Source organism: Gavia stellata, chromosome 11 (genome assembly GCF_030936135.1).
Source record: "Gavia stellata isolate bGavSte3 chromosome 11, bGavSte3.hap2, whole genome shotgun sequence".
NCBI lineage: Eukaryota > Metazoa > Chordata > Aves > Gaviiformes > Gaviidae > Gavia > Gavia stellata.
In genome coordinates, this window is record NC_082604.1 from 21,654,024 (window position 1) to 21,674,772 (window position 20,749).

Below are 20,749 nucleotides of genomic sequence, written 5' to 3' on the forward strand. Positions count from 1 at the left end.
GAAGCAAAATCTTCATTCCATTATACTAGTTTCATGCCAATATATACCCAGGGCTCTACTGGTGAATCAGGCCTGACTCTGTTCTGTTGTATTAACCATTGTCTGCATGTGACTGAAAAGCATAAGAGTTGGAACACTGAGAAGAGTTCAGGCACTTTTGATAACTGCAAGTTAAACAAGACAGTTAAAAGAAGTAACCTAATGAATCAGTATGTGCTTATGAACCTGAAAGACATAAGGCAGCATGTCTTAGTGTGCAGTGATGAGTATGTAAATGCATTATTTCTAGGTCCACAGAAAACAGATCACAGTCTGAGCTGACTAATGTCAAGAGTGCCTTGGACTCTGATTCAACGTCAGAATTAGAACTTGCACCTGCAACACAGGTAAGAGGATTTGGTAGATTTATTAACAATAAAAAGGCAAGTAGGAATTGTCCCACTGGCTAACCATTCACATTCTGGAAGAACTATTTAAGGGGTATTTTCAGGATCATCAGTTAAAAGACTCATACAGCTGAATCTTCACACAGCTTTCAAATTAGTATGTCATGAAACTAACTTAACTATGTCAGCACCTCAAACATTCAGAGTTTAATACTGCAGTGAACTGTGACCTTCCTGTACAGAGAGAAAGACTTCAAACTACAATTTACAGCACTGTCTTTTTTTCCTTCCTCCAGTTCTGAAATTCAAACTTCTCGTGGTTCCCTCTCCCTGTAATATATCTATTCTGAAGGTCTTTTGGTCAACCAGGAATCCCCAGAACTGGGAAATGGCTAAGGGATACAGGAAGGAATCATTAGGCCAACGTTCATTAGCAGTTTATCTCCATAGGTGGGAAAGCAGTGTGGTCAAAGGGCTTTTTACTGCTGGAGAAGAAACTCTAATACAGAGGGCTCTGGGCTGAAAGTTTGTAGATTTGCCCAGTTCCACTGTCATACTGTATATTGTACGGAACCTCATGGAAGTGATTACTTAGAGTTGTATGGTTTTAGGTATGTATGTATGCATATATATGTGCAAACATATATGCATTCACATAGATAATGTGCTTATACACCTTCTTTCCTGCTTCTTATTTTTTAATTGAAAAATTTCAAGTTCAGACAATGCCACTGGCAGGGGGAAGAGAGAGTTGTCTGGTGGATTAACTTTTAGTTGAAAATAATTTTCTCCTCTTCCACAGCTATTTTTAGGCCTGGACTTCAAAATCTTTCTGTCAGATGGAAAATCTGGAAATTAATGGAAAATAATAGCCTCACTGGAAAATGGAAAATGAGACACTAAAATGCCAAATGTCTTTCCTGAGACTATGCACCAGTTTTTGCAGAAAATAGAAATAGAACCGAGTTATCAGGATCCATTCCTGTGTTTTGGTTAGGAGAAGTCTCCTTTACTTCCCTGCCATCTCTACATTACAAACAGGATTTTTTTTCCCCTTTGGAAAGCCTAACACTAGTTGTAATACATGGTGTCTTTCCTTTCTGTGCAATAGATTTGTACATCTTAGTAATGGAAAAGATGTATTGCATAATATCATCCACTTGAGATGGACAGTGTGTTTTTACAAGCTGTGTCCAGATTATCTTTAAGTAATTCTAACCCCTTTTTAGGAGGCTGTTCCTCAGCCTAATAGATCTAAATGCCAGGAAGTTTGTACTCAACAGAGATGCATGTAAATCAAGTAGACAGTCACAGAATTTAAGTGCTGTGGCTTTCTGTAAAAGCACTTACAAATTTAGTATACAACATTTCTACTTTATATGGTCTGTTTCCTGTTTATCTTCCACTAGAATAACTGCAGAAGCAAAAATCCACATTTTAAATTCAGTATAAGTTTGGTCAGTTGAGACTCCATACTATTTTGTAAAATGACTGCTATTTCAAAATAAAAAAATGTGTCATTGAATCAGCCAACTTGAAAGAGAAGCAGAGTATAAAATTCTTATCTGTTGTTCTGGTATATTTAATGTTTTGTTTTGTTTTATCATAAGCTGCTTTTTATCAAACTTGTGATCCATTCAAGTCTTGAAACGTTGTTGAACTGGTAATTAGTAGTGCAGAGAAATGACCTGAAGTGAGATTGCATTCTTATTCTAGTTGGTTACTTAGAAATTTAGTATTTTCATTTACTGCCTGCTTCATCCTGCTTACACTTGGACTGTCACAGTTGTCAGTTCCCAGCAAACAGGCTCATCTGTCTTGACTGAGTTCTTAATCTGCTTGTAAAAGAAATCACGTTACAGCTTTTATCAAAGCATATGTTTTCCATACTTTGTCCTCTATAGATCTTGTCTACCTCATTTAAGGGTAACCTTTGCATATGCAACAGATTCTGCCATACCCTAAAGATTTCATCTTGTCAAACTTCCTGCAGTTTTCCATCAGCAATTTCTCAGACAATCACCTTCATCACTCATCTTTGACATGTTAGATTTAGTTCCTCAAAGTGGAATACTAAGTAACTAGGTCATATTTTCATTAAAATTATGCAATCTTCTTAACAAAATCCTGTGTTTACCAGCACTTATGCCAATAGAAAATCACAAAGACAAGCTTTGAATTAATAAGGAATAAAGATGCTTGGAAGGGGCAATAGCATGGTGGCTGTCATCGGATGTGGCCGTCTTGCTTTTCAGTATTCTACTCACATCATACGTTACCTATTATTAACTCTTAAACTGCATTGGCCCAAAACGTCTTTGCTCTTTCTTTTATCTGCCATTCTGGAAAGTTCCTTGTTACGCTTTTATTAGCACTGAGATATCCTACAGTGTTTGGGTTTTTTTGAAGGTTTATTTCTTCTCTTATAATTACAAACTGCAAAGGGAGATAATATGTTCAATTGTATATGCATAAAGTCTGCTCATGTTTTAACTCTGAATACCTCCCTGGGCATTTTAGATTATTTTATTGCTCACTCAGAATGCATGCACAAAAACCATGACATGCTAAAAAACTGTACCTAATTCTAATATGTCAGCACTCTTAGACAAAGATGTAGCGCAAAGCCTGTAAACCTTAGAAATCTGCAGTTTGGGGCAACAATATTTAGAATGCAAAATTTATTCCCCACTTCTCCCAAATAGCTACAGTAAGACTAAAGGCCCTAGCTCTCTTTGGATATGCCAGTTACTCTAATGAAATGAAGAGTTAGAAGGGACAGGTTTAGCTCACTATTTGAAGACCTGCTCAAAAGTTAAGACTATGATTTAAGCCTCTCACCAACAGTTAAGGTCCAACAGCACATAAGCAGACTACAAGCGCAGGAAAGTGTGTGCAAATACATTGGAATGGAAGATTTTGTCCCTGAAGACAACAGCCAGCAAGCAGCTACAGCACCTCCATTGTAGAGTGGTGAGCATATCAAACCACCATGTATGCAGAGTGTCCGCGCCTCAGATGTATCCATTCCACCCTGACCCATACCTCAACCTTGCGCTCCCCTTAAGGGAGGCAGCTGCAGAGTCCCACCCCATCACCAGCTGGAGATGAGAAGTTCTCCAATGCTGGCACTCCATTCCCATCCCCTCTCTTCCTGTACTAACGAAAGGCAGCATGGTTGTTATTTGTGGGGTATTTCACTTCTGGGTATCACAAGTCAGAATATGACTCTGCATTGTCTATATGTAAATGCAGCTTATGTGGGTTTTGTTAATTACTTCTTTTTTCCCCCTGGTTGAGGGCAGATGTGCATTTAATGGAGGAGAAGGTATATTTCTGTGGTGATTATGTGGGGACAATGTGTATACTCTGACATGTGGCAGAGGAGGAGACTTCTGTGCTTCTTGTCCTCTTTCCCCTCGCCTTTCTACTGCCCCAACAAGCTCATTCTCCCTTTCTGCAGTACTACTCAGTCTGAACATTGTTATTTACAGTATTGTCCTTGACCTAAGGAAATTGCAGTCACTGGAAACAAGAGATTAAAAAGCAGAAGTAATCAAATAGTTTGCCAGAAGTAATCAAATAGTTTGCAAGAGCCAAGTCGTAAATAATGAATAGGCTAGGAACATAATTAATGTCTATCAACAGAGTTTTGTGTCAAGAAAACCAAATTTAATTCTTTGATCAGATTACAGGTCGGGTTGATAAAAGTTGCTGGGTGATATTCTGCAAGATGTTTGAATTAACATACCATATTCTGATTTTAAAATTAGCACCATGCAGTATGAATAAAGCAGCTGTTAAACAAATTAAAACTGGCTAACTTAAGTTGTCAAGAACAGTAGTTATTAGGAATTGTAATCACATGGGGGTTCTTCTGTGATTCCAAAGAGAAACCATGATCTTCAATATTATTGATCTGAAAATAAATATGCAAGCCATTCCTGATAAAATTTGCATATGATACAACAGTGGACTGAAAAAAATGTGTATAAAAGAGTCATAAAAATGAGCTGGAGACCAAGACATCTGTATAAATACATATTCCAATACAGTCGCTTGAAAAGTCATACATTTCAGAACAAGAATGCAGGCTCTTCTTACAACAGTATGCTGGAAGGCAATTTGAAAAGAATCTATGGCTCAGAGTGTACGAGAATGTCAACATGAGTGCTCCCTGTGCAGTACTGTGGCAAGAAGAGTGTGTAGAAGCAGACATAATTAGTGGGAGATTTCTGTACAGAGAAACAGCAAGACAGGTACTGGAATATAGGGTTCACTTTGGTTGACTGTATGGCTATAAAAAAATATAAAGCTATAAAAAAATAAAGAGGGAGAGTAAAAGAGACACAAAAAAGGTTGAATCTGAATAAAATGCCTCATAATGAGATAATTTAAGATCTCCATCTCTTTATATCATTTAAAAGACAATTAAAACCTGATTAAAGTCATCAGTTTCTTTCCACAGAGAAAATAAGGGGTACTAAAAAGTGCTTTAAACTACTAGAAAAAGAATAAGAAGTGATAGTTGGAAGCAGAAATTATCATTAATAAGAGAAACAAGGAGGGCAATTAAACAAATTTGCAAAGTAATAAGATGAAGGTCTCTTGATAACTTTAAATTAAATCCAAGCACCTTCCTCAAAGACATATATTCCAGACAACCTCAATTTATTCTCTGTGGATGTTGAGTGACAAATACTGTCAGGTAATATATAGACAAACAGATGATTTGAACCAGTTAACTCTTCTGCCCTAAATGCTATTAATCAGTAAAATAACTGTTTAGTATATAGGATTGGGTTTTGCTATGTTTTCAATGACAACCTGAAATCTCTTCCTGGCCTCACCAAAGAAAAAAATATTTTCCAAACATGGACCAGAGCTAGTAGATGTGAAAACAGAAACTATAGATCCTCATGTAGACCTTCCCTCATGCTCTGTGCTTCCTGTCACTTGCAGCAAAGTCCAAAAGCCAACACAGAAGAATGCACAGAGTGGCCCCACCACCGTGTGCTTCTCACAGAAATTGTGCTGTATCGTTCTTTTTTTAACCATATGTGTATCATCAACCCAATATACATTTCGCTCATCCGTCTCTACCTGAGACATCAAAGACTCAGGTACAAAATAGAAACTTTAGGGCTAGACTGGCAAACGAATGCCATCTTTCTAGGTAAAAAAAACTTGTGTACACACACAGACATACGTGTTTGACCATGTATTGCACAGTACTTACATGAACGCCCAGGAATGTGTTGGATGTTTCATCCCAGCAGTGCACATTCCAACACTTGCAGATACAGCCCAATGAGCCTGAAGTGAGCAAAATTAGTCTTTTAGCAATGTGGCACATTGAAATTGAATATTACAAGTACGGTCATCAGAAATATGATCATATAAATTAATGCAGTTGGGACCACTGTCAGGCAAATGGCTAATGAGTTTAACCTCTGACAAGTGCAAGGAAAGGGATTAGCAGTCAGAGCTCTGTTTAGCAAGATTAGGCCACTTTGTGCTTTTCTATGCCATCATTGAATACTGTTTGGTTTTGTACTATGCTTTTGTGAAAAAAAAAAAAAAGGTTTTAGTAAAAGAACAGGGAGAAACTTGTTATGTACCTCCAATGGGATTGACTGATAGTAAGGCACAGAAGAGAGAGCTGCTGATTGTAAAACGAATTTGTCCTTCCAGTGAAATCCATAGCAAATCAGGCTCTCCAGTGTGATCCCAAAGCAGAAGCTGAAAGGAAAACACAAAATATACAGCGAAAATGAGATGCTTTCTTCCTGGAGCATAGTGAGTGGAATGCATTGCCACAGTCATAATGCAGGAGTAGGAACAATTAAGGTAAAAGTCTTATACAAAATAGCCAGCTCTTCCCTTTGTAGCCCAACTCTTGCATTGTCTTTTCTTGGATGTCTCTATCTTTCATGCATCTTGAGTGAAAAGAAAAGTCTGGAAAAGATAAATTACTCTGCTTCCCATGAGGAATGATCTCTGCTACAGTGTAAGAGAATTCAGAGGAATTCATGCAGGAAGACAACTAGTTTTGCCCAACAGAAAGGCCATTTGGAGCTCTAGGCAATTAAGGACATAACTCAGAAATGTGGCAGAGAGTATATCATCCCTTTCTGATTTATTCCTTTATTTTTTAGGCACGATCAACTAAGGAGCAGCGTTGGGGAGGGCCTCTTCTCTCCAGAAATCACTCCTTGGAGGAGGAATTTGAAAGAGCAAAGGCAGCTGTTGAGGTATTACTTCAGTTAATGTTTTCATTTTCAGCTAATGTTCTATGGATTTCTTATTCATCTTGCAGCACAAGTATAGGAGAAATTTGGAACTGGATTATTTAAAGCAGAAAAAAGATAAGTTCCCTGGAGTTGCTCATTTAAAGTAGCAGTTTCTCTCTTAAAAAAATGCCACAAAACCTTAGCTATAAATGAAGATTAGACTGAACCAACTTTTCAAGCTCGATTTTATATTGCTATAGCAAGTGGGTCAAGAAAAGTTCCCCATAAATGTAAGTACTTTGAAAGTGAAAGTATAAGAGTGAAGCATATTTTTCCCCAGCAACTGAATGTCTGCAATCAGTTATTTAAACTCAGACATAAACCAGTTCTCCACAGTGAAACTGAAATTCAGAATCATTGATAAACAGAATGATTACCTGCTGTTATGGGTAACTGCATGTATAGCAGTAACCATGCACCAACGTATCTTTATAATTAGTGGCAGAATGTTAAACACAGGAGTATTCTTGTTTCCTGGTAAATCAATTTAGTTTGAAAAGGTGCAGGTATTTGGATAGTTCTCCTATTGCGCTTCTGTTTCTTTCACTAACTACTACTTTTCCAACATGAAAAATGCCTCGTGTTACCTTATACCACTAGTTCCAATTGAAATCCTGATCCTATCTAGAGACAAGGTGGCATACATTTGTTTTAACAGAATCCAATAAAAAATTAGATACAAGCATCAATCTTGAGCATCGTATCTTCTCAGGGGTTCAGTCAGTAACCCTTCAAAATCCCATCACCACAAAGACCCAAGACAGCTGCATTCCACTGAGGACAAAAGTCATTAGACTCCAAACATCTAAAGCGCTTTAGGGATATATGTGTTTAAATTTAAATTTCAGTGTCTGTATTTTAATACTCCTCTAACTCAAGTTTTATACCATTGTAATTCCAGTGTTGGCAGTTGAACTATTCTAGATTGGTTGATTACAAACAAAACTAGGTCTAAATCATATGCTGGCTTCTAGCTAGAAACAAAATTTCCTATTTAAGAAATTAATTTGATTTGTTGGTTTTTTTCATTATATGCTAAGGTAAGATTGCATGGTTTCTACCGAGGTTTCTTAGGATCTTACTGCACACAAAAAAATTCTTCTATCAGCATACAAGGCTAAAATGGACACAATCAGTAAGTTAGCTGATTCATAAATTATACACTGAATGCATGTTTCTTGTATTTTCTGAGTGCATTGTTCTTTCCTGATCAAATAGATTCTTTATAAACAACTGCTCGTGACGCACAATAGGTTTTTTGATGTCACACATCATATGTGTTTGCTCCAGGCAGGAAAGGAGAGACTTGCTTTCAGATTGCCACTGCTTAAAATGCTCTAGATGTTCCTAATTGCACTGCAGACTGATCCTTAAGGTGGCACATGTTGTACTGTAATCTGTGATTGAGACACAGGGAATCTGATGGTGAACATCTCTGTGTTATGGTTAGTGGTTAAGCAAATGATGTCAGTACTCTTGCAATTGCCAGAAACCATGTGTGATGGGGAGTTCCCAGATCTTCAGGAGAAAGAAAAATTAGAAAAATTATTGAATTACTTTACAAAGTAAGGTAAAGAAGAGAGTATATTTAAAAAAAAAAAAAAAAAACCACATTAAAAGGTCATTCTGAGGCAACAAAGACAGGTTGTTAAAATGCTTTAATGTAGTCTCAGAAACAGCTATTAAAAAGAATATAATTAAATGTTTCCCTAACTGTGTAGCTGGCAGTCTTAAGTTATTCATTTGCTTAAAATAAAAATTTGGACCAGGTAGTTAAAATGTAAAGGAAAGGATTCTTCAAAACCTTATAGAGCAGTTATTGCCATTTGCATGTGAAAAGAGCTGCATTTTCATCCTAGCTAAAATGAAGTGCTAAGGAAGCTAGAGTGATTGAAATAAATTGCAGCCCATCTCAGAAAGATTAGTGCTTTCTTAAGCAGAGAATAGATACAGCTCAAAAATTCATCTTTCAGGCTTTGGATGTTTCTGTAATATTCTTCAACTGGGAAAGCTCCAAGTGGTAAGATTAGCCAGAAAATCGATCAAGAAAAGGAAGCAAATCTCAGGTTCTTTGTGGCCTAGTTTGAAAGGAATTAATTAACAATTCAGCAAATGAAGACACCAAACTTTATCCTCCACCCAGTGTTCACTTTAGAGCTTTGGGAATGGTTTTAAGACGTCAAACTTTGAGATTAATGAAGATCTGTGAGGTAATTCTTTCTTAAGAAGGTTTAAAGATGTCTATGCCATTGGGGAATCTTTTAAGAATAAAGAGGTAAGTAAATTAGCTTTTTTATTAGAGAGGGTCCAGATTCACTTGCAGTGATTGGGTGCTTGCAGACTTGGCTACCTTTTCTGTCATTCTGGAAATTGGATTTGATTTTTGCCTCATCCCTTTGCTATACACGGGACGGAAGCACAAATAGCCTGAAGTCTTCATGATTTCCAAGTGCCATACCAAATATGATTTAATGGAATCTTTCTAATGATTAGCTGTGTTTTACCAAATAGTGGTACTTTTGAATTTTTTTAAAATGCCATCATGGGGATTCAGATCCATCCTGTACCTATATTCTGTTAAAATTATTATTTTATCATCCACCGTCCTATTGGTAATGAGTTAGAATAAATAAAAATGAAACCAAGAAAATGCAAAAACTTCCAGCTGAGAAATGTCTCAGAGATGGAAACAAAGCAGTTTTGATATTTTCTTATTCCATATTTCCCTGATGTAGAGGTTAAACCGCAGATGCCACGCTGTTTTGTGAGCTTACGTGAAAGAAATTTTGAGCTGTCCTCCTCAGCATCATTGTATTTACGCCATGTCACACGAGCCATCTGCTGTATAATATACTGTTATGTAGCATCAGAACATATTACAGCTAAATTATGTGACAAAATACATAGGAAGAAGATGGGATGAATTTACTCTAGCCTAGGAAAACAGTCCAGAATCATCAGCTTTGTGGTTCCCATGCATACCAGTTAGAATCCTTCCTGTACCTGTGATATTCCTGTCTCACTATTTCGACATCCCTTTTGGATGTGCCTAAGACTGCCTAAACCACATTTTAAACTGCAATTTAGGAGCTTGAGTCATTCAGATGCATTTTATTTGGTACTCTCTCAAATCACAATGGGAATCTTTGCCTCGATATGCATTTTTTATCTCTAAACTTTACTAAAAAGCATACTTCAGATTTTGTTTTGAGTAGATATCAGCTAAGGAAATCTTATGTAGTTAGCACATAAGTTTAACTTCCTGTGTCTTTGACATTGAAGAGTACGTTGATACAGTAATTCAAAGAAAGAACAACCACAGAACCTTTGTTTCTTATACATTTGTCAAGAAGGAACACTGCAAATTAATTTTTGGCAGTACAGGACAGGCAAAATTCTATTCTTAGAGTTATTAAGTTAGGTAAGTTTAAAAATTAGCCATCAATATTCAGAAAGTACACTCCAGCTCCCACCCCCCTTCACTGTATCGTAGGAAGTAAACAGCCTGGAAATATTTTGCCTCCCATTTGTTTAACTGCTTCAGCATATTTTTAGACACTAAGAGTAAAAATAGCCTCTTTGACAAAATGCAGAATATTCTGCTTGGAAGTACTCAGATGATATGAACATTCTTCCTGGTTGTCATTCCACTTAACTGCTGCAGATGATCTGAGAATGTGTTAGATGTGTTCAACTGCTCTGTAAACTTTTGGTATGTCCAAAGTAATTCGCCAGCATTAATGTAGTAAAAACATGGAAGTGAAGTAATTGAAACCAGTCACATAGCAAATAGACTTAAAATTAGATCTAGGAGTCTTGATCCAAAGCCAGATTTTCAGAAACACTCAATATTAATTTAACCCTCCTGTTTCTGAGTCAATGAAAAATTTGCTACTAACAACAGCTGAAATAGACTTAGGCCTTTAACAAAGACTGTGTAATATTTACAGTCTTCTTTCTCAAGGACATTAAACTGCTCTACTATTGACATTGTTATTTGTCACAGCAATATTATAGCGCTTTATCAGGTGCCATAATTGTGCATGATCCAGTTGCTCAGTGCAGTTTTGCCATACCAGTTTCAGACGTCCCACATGCTGGATGTACTTAGAAAGCTGTAGCTGGGACTTAAGCCCATTTGGCCCAAACAAGCAAATCTTTGCTTATAGTTGCAAAATAACAGTTGGGTTCTGGCCTGTGTCCAAGTAGCATATGATGAGTTGAGACATTATAGCAAAGCAGGTCTTCTCCCCATTACATTATCCCCCCACCTTTGACTGACTACAGGTAGACATCAAGCATGGCTACATGAGTGCATAGTAATTCATGATATGCACACAGTGAACTTCTGTGTGAATTATAAGTACGTAATCAAGCAGCAGAATTTGAACTTAAGACCTAAAGCCACTTATATGCTTGCTTACAATCTGCAGAAATGTGATTTGGTATGTTTCCAAACCATTGATTCATAAGGGGTTTTTGTGGGAAAAATACAAGCAAAAATTCTAACATAAACATCATATATATATATAAAAAAAATTAGTTCTATAAATTAATCTGTTTAAAAAGGCATTACTAATTACTTTTCAGTAGTTTTACTAATATTAATCTGTAGGAAAGGAAAATTTCCACTCCTTTACCTCAATCCTGAGTCTCAAAATTACTGCTAGTAAAAACACAGCCAAGTAATTTTTTCTTCAATGCAGTGCAGAATTGCACTGAATGCAAAAATCACTGATAGAGAGATCTGTGGAACAGGAACGTTTAAGGGATTCAAGTGCCTCTGGTCATGGCTGATAAGAGTAAAAGAGGGAGCGATCTGATTCATTATCCAAGCCTTTTCAAACCCTAAATGGACATTTCAGCACAATCTCACAACTATTTAAAAGACTGTATTTCCTTCAAATTTGGAATAAAAGCAAATTTTGAAACGTTGGAAGTTGTTGTATCACAGTGTTGTCATGTTCTGTTCGATTCTATTACAAAGAGTGAAATCTCCTTTCCAGGACTAAACGATTCATGTTTATTTCCTAGTCCACAGAGGAACATAGCAGGTACCTTCACAGATCAAATAATCGCATAATTCAGACAATTATGAGTCTCCTGTAAGAAAGTGCTGGATATCAGGAGGCACATGCTACAGTAAGAGCCGAAGGGAAATGCCTGTTATATTTCTAAAGAGGGAATGTACCTTGCCATTTTCACCATATCCTGGGCTGCATCAAAAGAAGTGTGACCAGCAGGTTGAGGGAAGTGGTTCTCCCCTTCTACTCTGCTCTTGTAAGACCCCACCTGGAGTACTGCGTTCAGCTCTGGGGCTCCCAACATAAGAAGGACACGGACCTGTTGGAGCAAGGCCAGAGGAGGGCCACAAAGATGATCAGAGACCTGGAGCACCTCTCCTATGACGACAGGCTGAGAGAGTCGGGGTTGTTCAGCCTGGAGAAAAAAAGGCTCCATGGAGACCTTATAGCAGCCTTCCAGTACCTGAAGGGGCCTACAAGAAAGCTGGAGAGGGACTTTTTACAAGGGCATGGAGCGATAGGACAGGGGATAATGGCTTCAATCTGAAAGAGGGTAGATTTAGATTTGATATAAGGAAGAAATTCTTCACCATGAGGGTCGTGAGGCACCGGAACAGGTTGCCCAGAGAAGTTGTGGATGCCCCAGTCCTGGAAGTGTTCAAGGCCAGGTTGGACGGGGCTTTGAGCAACCTGATCTAGTGGAAGGTGTCCCTGCCCATGGCAGGAGGCTTGGAACTAGATGATCTTTAAGGTCCCTTCCAACCCCAATCATTCTATGATTTGTAAAGAGCCTTATGATTTACAGCAACCACACTTAATGTTAGCCAGTGCAAGTCCTCCCAGTCCTTCACACCTAGTCTCAAATGTTCTTATTGCTGACTCATTCTAGATATGGTAATAGTCTGTACTTTCCTTTTAGCAAGCACTTAAGGAGGGTTGTAGCAAGTCATGCAATCACAGACTAAGCTCTATTTTTGCAAATCATGCCTGTCTGTGGAGCAGTAGCAAAGCGGTCAGTCTTGTAATGAAGATTCAGACAAAACTATCTGGATCAGTTTATAATAGCTTCAATTAATTTTGATTAGCACCTCACTTTCAAGTAGTTCTGTCTAAACCTCAATAGAATTATTTGTTCTGTTGTCTTTGACATAAATAAGCTGAGAAACTGTGCCCTCGGTAGTGACAGTTCACCAAAGTTCTGCCATGACCTTGTAGGAACTGGAGAACTTTGCAAAGGCTCGTAGTACTGAGCATATATTCTGCTATGGAAATGCTATTCAGGGCTTATGACTGATGTCAGGAGGCTGTAAAAAATAGCACCTTAACTTGGATTCTCCCCCCCCCTTTTTTTTTTAATCCTATTTCTGTTTCTTGACATCATTTTCTAGCAGCCACAGGGGTTCCCTCATTCTGGTCATTACACATCCTAAATCTCATTCTTTTTTCATCATTTATGTTTCTCTTGTATATGCATTTTTGCCTCTTTTCTTTAGGCAGAATGTTAATCTTACTGTACAATTTTGTAATCTCTTACAGATTCCTCTCACTAGCACAGTATATGATGCAATATTAAGATTTCTCCACTATGGCAAAAAGCCTCATTTGTATTAATTCTGTTGTGCAAACACCCTCTGTCTAAGCTTTGCCATTACTCTTTTACACAGTTGAAAATGATGGTGAATGTACCAAAGTGGGATGCTTGTTCTCTTTTAAACGGTTTTATCTATTGTTATTCTTTAGCATGTATGCTTAGTTGATTTCTTTTTTTTTTTTTTTTTTTTGCCAGGGACTAGCAGCATTCATTTCCTTCAAATTTTATGTAACAATTTGCTGTTAGCATCAATAAGATGCAGTGTAAGCTGCTGCAAATCCTGCTTCAAATAGAACATACGCTGCCTCTGAGATAAAGAGTTTTCTGTTGACGAAATGCATTCCAATATAAGAGATGAAATTTAATTATACGGAATTACAAATATGAGCTGTAGTATTGAGTCACTATGTTTATTAATGGAATTAATACTGCTCAGCAAAATTGCCAGACTCAGAGCACTGGTAGAAAGAAATTAAAAGCTTACCATTTTATTTTAAAGTTTTGTTGTTAACTTTCCTCCCTTTTTTTCCTCTTTTTCTTCTAGTCAGACACAGAGTTTTGGGATAAAATGCAAGCAGAATGGGAAGAAATGGCCCGCAGAAACTGGATTTCAGAGAACCAGGAAGCAACAGGGCAGGTGACCATCTCAACCATTGAGAAGGTAACACAAAGTTTTTTAATACAGTACATCCTTCCTGTGAAACTTTGAGATGAGCCTCAGCTATTCAAGGGAACCCAAGAAAAGTCTTTGGACATGGAAGCTAATTTTACCCAAAAAGAGCTCATCCTTTTTAAGTGTCTGTGAGAAGGGTAGATTTAAAAGTCCTTACCATACTGAGAATACACTTAGACTTGCACACTGCCTGAATTCAGCTGAAAGGATCACAAAGCAAACTGCTGGATTATGGGCATTTTTGAAGACAGGCACTTAAGGAAAAGCACCAAATAAAAAAATCTGGGCTGGCACATTCAAACACTATTGAGGATAGAAATGATAGAGATTGTGTCTCTCTTCATTCCCTCCATTGTACGTTTTAATTTGATTCATATTATCTAGCTGATATTAGCATACACCCTTTACACTGCAATGGCAGGGAGAGAAAAAAGCAAAACTTAAAGAAACACTAAAATAAACTCAGGTGCTTGCAACACTGTTCTATATCTTGAAGGTTAATTGAAGATTTCAGGGTATTAACTGAACAGACATCAGGTTACAAGCACTGCAGGGAGCCAACTGCTTGATGTGTGCTCTTTACCATCAAATTGGATGTACTGGGCTCATGCTAGGTTCAGTTCTGCTTTTACTGCAGTCAGTGTGAGTTGTTGCTATTATCTTTGATGGAAGCAGCAGAGCCCAACATCAGTACCAGTAAGTAGAACTTCAGAGATAAAGTGAAAATAAACAGAGCAGAAACATAAATGTCCAGTGATGCTAACTTTTTACACTTTTTGTCATTGAAATTTCATGGGGGAGCTCATACCATTTTCACAGAACAAAGGATGTTTACATCCAGTTGGAAAATAGTAAGTCATTTAATTTTATAGAGTTGCCATTCCTTGCTACAGTGCTTCATCATGGGTCTGTTATCTCTCTTCTCCAGGGTTATTATTTCCATACTGAGAATCCTTTCAAAGACTGGCCTGGTGCTTTTGAGGAAGGACTGAAAAAAATGAAAGAAGGCGACCTGCCAGTTACAATCTTATACCTGGAGGCTGCTATTCTACAAGAACCCAATGATGCAGAGGTATTCGCTCATGTGCCTTTTACTGATAAAGGAAAAAGGGACTCCCTTTAGCATGCAATGATGGAATGATTTCATGGCCCAAACCTTTGCTAATCATGATGGACTGAAACAGACTGAACGCTAATGGTGGTTTTGGAGTAGTGTATAGCTTGAAATAGATAAAGGTGAGCCCTTCATAAGATGAGAATCCGTTTTTTAAATTGTAGAATTTCCAAGCTGTCATTTAAAATCATTCAAAAGAGACAATATTTCAAACCTTTCCTTCTTTTCCTGATGTTTTCAAACTATCTTTTAAACACTCCTACTGAAAAGGTGAACATTTTTCATTTAACAAGAATGTTGACAAAGTTTTAAGTTATATCCATTCCTGCGATGTTGATGTTTTCAGTAAGTATATATTAAAGTCTGTTTTCTGTGAAACATCAAAAATATTTACAGTGTAAGTATCTAGGTCTCTTTGAATCTACCGCTACATTAAATTAAGCAGCGGTACTTCGAAAAGCAAGGAGAATTCCCAGACTCTCTAGAATCCCTTAAACCTATACAACTTAATAAATGTTGCTAGAATTTTATGGAAAACAGTGAAGAACATGTAAAATGTAGAGTAACTCGAATTTAAGAAATCAGCATGTGATCATACACTGACAGAATACCTTTGCATTCATTGATTATGAATATTATCAGGCCCAAAGATACACAAAAGTGCATTGATTCATACTGTTGGTATGCGCGCCATAGAAAAATCTGTAGTTGGTGCTGGACAGATCTGCTATTTTTATTCACCCTGCTGCTTAACAGTGATATTAATTGTAACTCTGTTTGTAGTTGTGTATATATAACAAAATAACACAATGATTGTTATTTTTGCAGGCCTGGCAGTTCCTGGGCATAACACAGGCAGAGAATGAAAATGAGCAGGCAGCCATTGTCGCCCTCCAAAGGTAGATGAAGATAATTGCTGAATAAGGGGTCTGATAGGTAATAGAGGCCTAGGTATATTTAATGTCATACTTACCTTGTAATATGAAGTATTTATTTAATTAAATAAAGCATTGACATAGCTATAGAAATCTTCCCAGTGACTTCAGAGGGATGACTAGTCAGTGATATTTCTGTTTTATTTAATAAGTGCAATATTTAATCTAGTAATTTAAGTAGTTCCACAAGAAGAAAGTTACATAGCCTGATAAACATGAATTAGGCATAATGCAAATAAAGTGCCTTTTTGATACCTAACCACTTGGCATATTTTCTGTAGCCTGTCCTTTAATGAAGAGGTTTTCTTAATTGGAACGAGCTTTCTTCAGCTGCTGAACACTAAACTGACAACATTTTTAGGTTGATAGAGATGTGAAGATCACAGTATGCTTGTATGTAAAATGTCAGTTCCAAAATATCAGCATTATTACTATCTTTCCCTAATGGGTTTTCATGTTTCCATTTGAAGCAAGTACCCTCTCCATATTCAATTGCCTTAGCAATGTCAACTATCAAGTCATTTCACCTAAGGATACTCTAACTTGTTTATGTGTAATTTATTAACTTACCTGGATATAAATTCAAGGGGTTGCCTGATTTAGGGCTAGCTCATCCCTGCAGTTTTGAAACAAGCAACAGTGATGTTCACAAAATAGACTAGAATCTGTTTTCAGTTAATGGTATATAACCACTACTCACATTGATTGGCACCAGCTTTATCAAAGAAAAACTGAGAATTCAGGATGACTGAGAAGATTCATAGGGATGGAAGAAATTTTGACTTCAAAATACTTTTTTATATAGCTGCAAACCATATTAAACTGTTCGCTTGAATTTACATAAAGCTTCTCTTTGTTTACTAGAAAGAGACTATAAAAATGAATCTACCTACATTTACTCACAACCAGAAGGATGAAAACAAAACTTGTATGCATACATTTATGTACATATATGTGCATGCAATGTGCATGCATACGTCTGTGTATACATATGCATAATGTACTTATCACAGAAAAATAAGACAAAGTCTCCTCTTTAAAAATATTATTGGGTAGATCTTACTTGTGTGAGTGATTTCTTTACACAGATTATTTTGGAAGAATTCAAGAATTGTGTTGGGCTAAAAAAACCTCGCAATATATTTTTATTTTCTGCCTAGGTGCTTGGAACTACAGCCAAACAACCTAAAAGCTCTGATGGCGCTGGCTGTAAGTTATACTAACACTGGCCATCAACAAGAAGCCTATCAAGCTCTAAGAAACTGGATAAAGCAAAATCCAAAATACAAGTATATAGTGAAAAGCAAAAAAGGGTCCCCAGCACTTACCAGGAGAATGTCTAAGACATCAGATGAAAGGTAAATGCAGTATAAATCCTGATGGTGGAAATTTTAATATCACTAGAAATTATGGTGCATGCTGTGTTCCCTTACTCTGAGAAGTCCAGCCTGTTCCCTGTGATGGAAGACTCAATGTCTCTAGTGGCAAGAGACTTTTGGTTTAGCGACTGAAGGCTATATCTTATATCATTCCTGGAATTTAAAAAAAACAAAGAAGCAAAAACAACCCCAAAAAACAGCTAAAAAGAGAGGCTTCCCCTCAACTCCCATCACTTTTGTCTGACCTTGTCTGCTGTCTCTATATTCCCACATCTCGCATCCTCATTCTTCAGCTGCTTCCAAATCCATACCGGGCCTATATCCTGCTCTACATGTGTGTGTTCTTCCTACTGTTCATCATATTTATTATTTCCCAACCAAGCCACTAGAATCCAGGAATGATAGCCATTTTGCAGTGGGACATGGCTTCAGTTCACTGAAAATACCAGGAGGCAGCATCTGCTTGTTCAAGAGCCATCCTGGTTCTAACCAAAGAGAAAGTGTAATCATTGTATCTGATTTCAGCCTTGCATAGTGTAATGGGAGCTGGCAGCCATTTTAAATAACAAAAAAAAAAATCATGAGTTGGCAGCCTTTTGTCACGATTTCATGAGGTCGATAAGTAAGTATCTCTGAATTGTAAGATGCATGATAAAGTCATTAAAGGCATAAATGTGATTTATAGAACTAAAACACTAGGGCTATCTCACTGCTTGTCATTTTTAAGACAGGCCTTATATCTTACCCTTATCACTAACAAGCCCTGGGTTGACAGGATAGTTTAGTATAAGCAAAAATAAAATATGCAAGTTCTGCTTAATTGCTAAGTGTGTTATTCTACTTTAGCCTCATCTCGCTGACATCTGGTGTTGTCAGTTCAAAAGTTTTATGAAGCCTACAGTGGGTACAGAAGTCTTAAATTTTGGCATGTTTCTTCGGGGGTCTTGGCTAGTCACTTGATCTATTCCTCTTAAGAATAACTACTATTTTTGCCAGTAAAGAACTCTTTGATGTCTGAGAAACTCATCCAATTTTAATAGTTTTAATAAGCCTTCATGTTATCTCACTTGGGTTCATAGCTGCACTTTGACTTCATAGAATCACATAATCATTTAGGTTGGAAAAGACCTTTAAGATCCAGTCCAACTGTAAACCTAATACTGCCAAGTCCACCAATAAACCATGTTCCTACGTGCCACATCTACATGTCTTTTAAATATCTCCAGGGATGGTGACTCCACCACTTCTCTGGGCAGCCTGTTGCAATGTCTGACAACCCTTTCAGTGAAGAAGTTTTTCCTAATGCCCAATCTAAACCTCCCCTGGCACAACTTGAGGCCACTTCCTCTTGTCCTATCACTTGTTACTTGGGAAAAGAGACCGACACCCACCTGGCTGCAACCTCCTTTCAGGTAGTTGTAGAGAGCGATGAGGTGTTCCCTGAGCCTCCTTTTCTCCAGGCTAAACAACCCCAGTTCCCTCAACCGCTTCTCATAAGACTTGTTTTCTTCATTATATAGGTGAACTTTTTTGTTCCACACGTGAGTTTACAACAGCACCTGGAAGTAAATCTTTGCCATGATGAAGTTGAAGAAGGGTATTTTAAAATTTTAGGAGTATATCACTTCTGATACATCCACTACACAGATTTTAATTTCTGGCTATACAATCAATATTGCAATATTTGTAAAGAACTGTAAGATTATTTTTCACTCTTGTCTAGCTCATTACTTGAAGAAGTAAAGGATTTGTACCTGGAGGCTGCTCACCAGAATGGTGATATGATAGACCCTGACTTGCAGACGGGACTTGGAGTTCTTTTCCACCTGAATGGAGAATTTAACAGAGCAATAGATGCATTTAGTGCTGCTTTAACTGTTCGGCCAGAGGTACATTTTATGCTTTTACATTTTTAAGAATTTAACTTTACAGGCCATTTTCTTTCTCCCCTCTTGATCAGGCTAATATTAATGAGATGTCACTCCAGCCATTAAAATTTTAATACCTGAAATAGAAATGTTAATTACAAGACAGTCCCATTTAGAAGCAGATTTATACACGTCCAATTTCTAGCTGTGTGCTGATTAATTGTACTAGTTATATAAAGTTGCCTAAGTCAGAACCTCACATTCCATGTCAATTAAGAGAAGATACGATACAGTTATTTTCTGCAGTCCTCCTTACTTTGCAAGCAAAAGTGAACTGTTATGTCCCATTTTGACACCTACAGTAGAAAACTCATTTTCTCACTAGGACTATACATTATGGAATCGTCTTGGAGCAACCTTGGCAAACGGGGATCGAAGCGAAGAAGCTGTCGAGGCCTACACACGTGCTTTAGAAATACAACCTGGCTTCATTAGGTCCAGATACAATTTAGGGATAAGCTGCATAAACCTAGGGGCATACAGGTAAGTTACAAAAATATGTAAACAAAAAAGTCAGGGATCATAACTACCAAGTGAAAAATTCATTTTCTAGCTGGAGCTATCTAAGAAGAAAGAAAAATAAGAATATAGCTACATAATCTTAGCTATTGTAAAATTTTGTAATTATTTTTTACAAAGTACTAACAAAGCAATGATGCTTTTCTTATATCCACATATTCTACATAACAGAACTACTCAATTTCTATCAAAAGAAAATAAATCCCTCATTCAGCAAGCTGCTTAAGCATTTTTTTAGCTCTAAGTGCAGGTACTCTTACTATAATCAGTGGGATTGTTCTCACACTTAAACTTAGTCCTGTGCTTAAGAGCTTTTCTAAAAGAAAACAGAAGAGCCTGTCTTTAGAAGGTAAACTTCAGTTAAACTGCTTCAAGTAGCTAATGCCATCAAAAACACTTTCAGTACATCCTTCAGGAATCAAGGGTGATATGCCAGGGTCCCAACTGTCAGCTTAGGAGAGTTAAGATGAAGGGAAGCTACACAGCAATGAAGAAAATATCCCTAGATGTATGAATAGACTGAGCTCTGCATTACTACAAGCCACGTCCACTTGTTTAAAGAAAATCAAGCAAGAATAACACAGAGACTGCTAAACTGCATTGTAAAATAATATACTTGAGTCTAGCACAGAACTTTAGAAAGTTTGACTCTAGTTGTTAAGCAAATTATATTGTTTGCTTCTTTTTTCTTCTCCCCTACAGAGAGGCTGTCAGCAATTTTCTCACTGCTCTCAGTTTGCAAAGAAAGAGCAGGAATCAACAACAGGTTCCCCATCCTGCTCTGTCAGGCAATATTTGGGCAGCACTTCGAATCGCTCTGTCTATGATGGACCAGCCAGAACTATTTCAAGCTGCCAATGTGGGTGATCTAGACATTCTGTTAAGAGCTTTTAATCTAGAGCCGTAA

The 20,749-nt window shown here is 37.3% G+C and overlaps 1 protein-coding gene across 3 annotated transcripts in view; it reads left to right on the top strand.

Annotated features, from left to right (window-relative positions):
• The window catches only part of PEX5L (peroxisomal biogenesis factor 5 like), a 41,740-nt gene extending 20,991 nt beyond the window's left edge, over positions 1 to 20,749 (top strand). For all 3 annotated transcript variants that reach the window (XM_059822453.1, XM_059822454.1, XM_059822455.1), the window contains 9 exons: positions 290 to 386; positions 6,545 to 6,640; positions 13,839 to 13,955; positions 14,896 to 15,039; positions 15,910 to 15,980; positions 17,177 to 17,374; positions 19,119 to 19,284; positions 19,649 to 19,806; positions 20,545 to 20,749. In XM_059822453.1, the coding sequence (XP_059678436.1) occupies positions 290 to 386; positions 6,545 to 6,640; positions 13,839 to 13,955; positions 14,896 to 15,039; positions 15,910 to 15,980; positions 17,177 to 17,374; positions 19,119 to 19,284; positions 19,649 to 19,806; positions 20,545 to 20,749 (1,252 nt within the window). The remainder of the gene's footprint in view (positions 1 to 289; positions 387 to 6,544; positions 6,641 to 13,838; positions 13,956 to 14,895; positions 15,040 to 15,909; positions 15,981 to 17,176; positions 17,375 to 19,118; positions 19,285 to 19,648; positions 19,807 to 20,544) is intronic.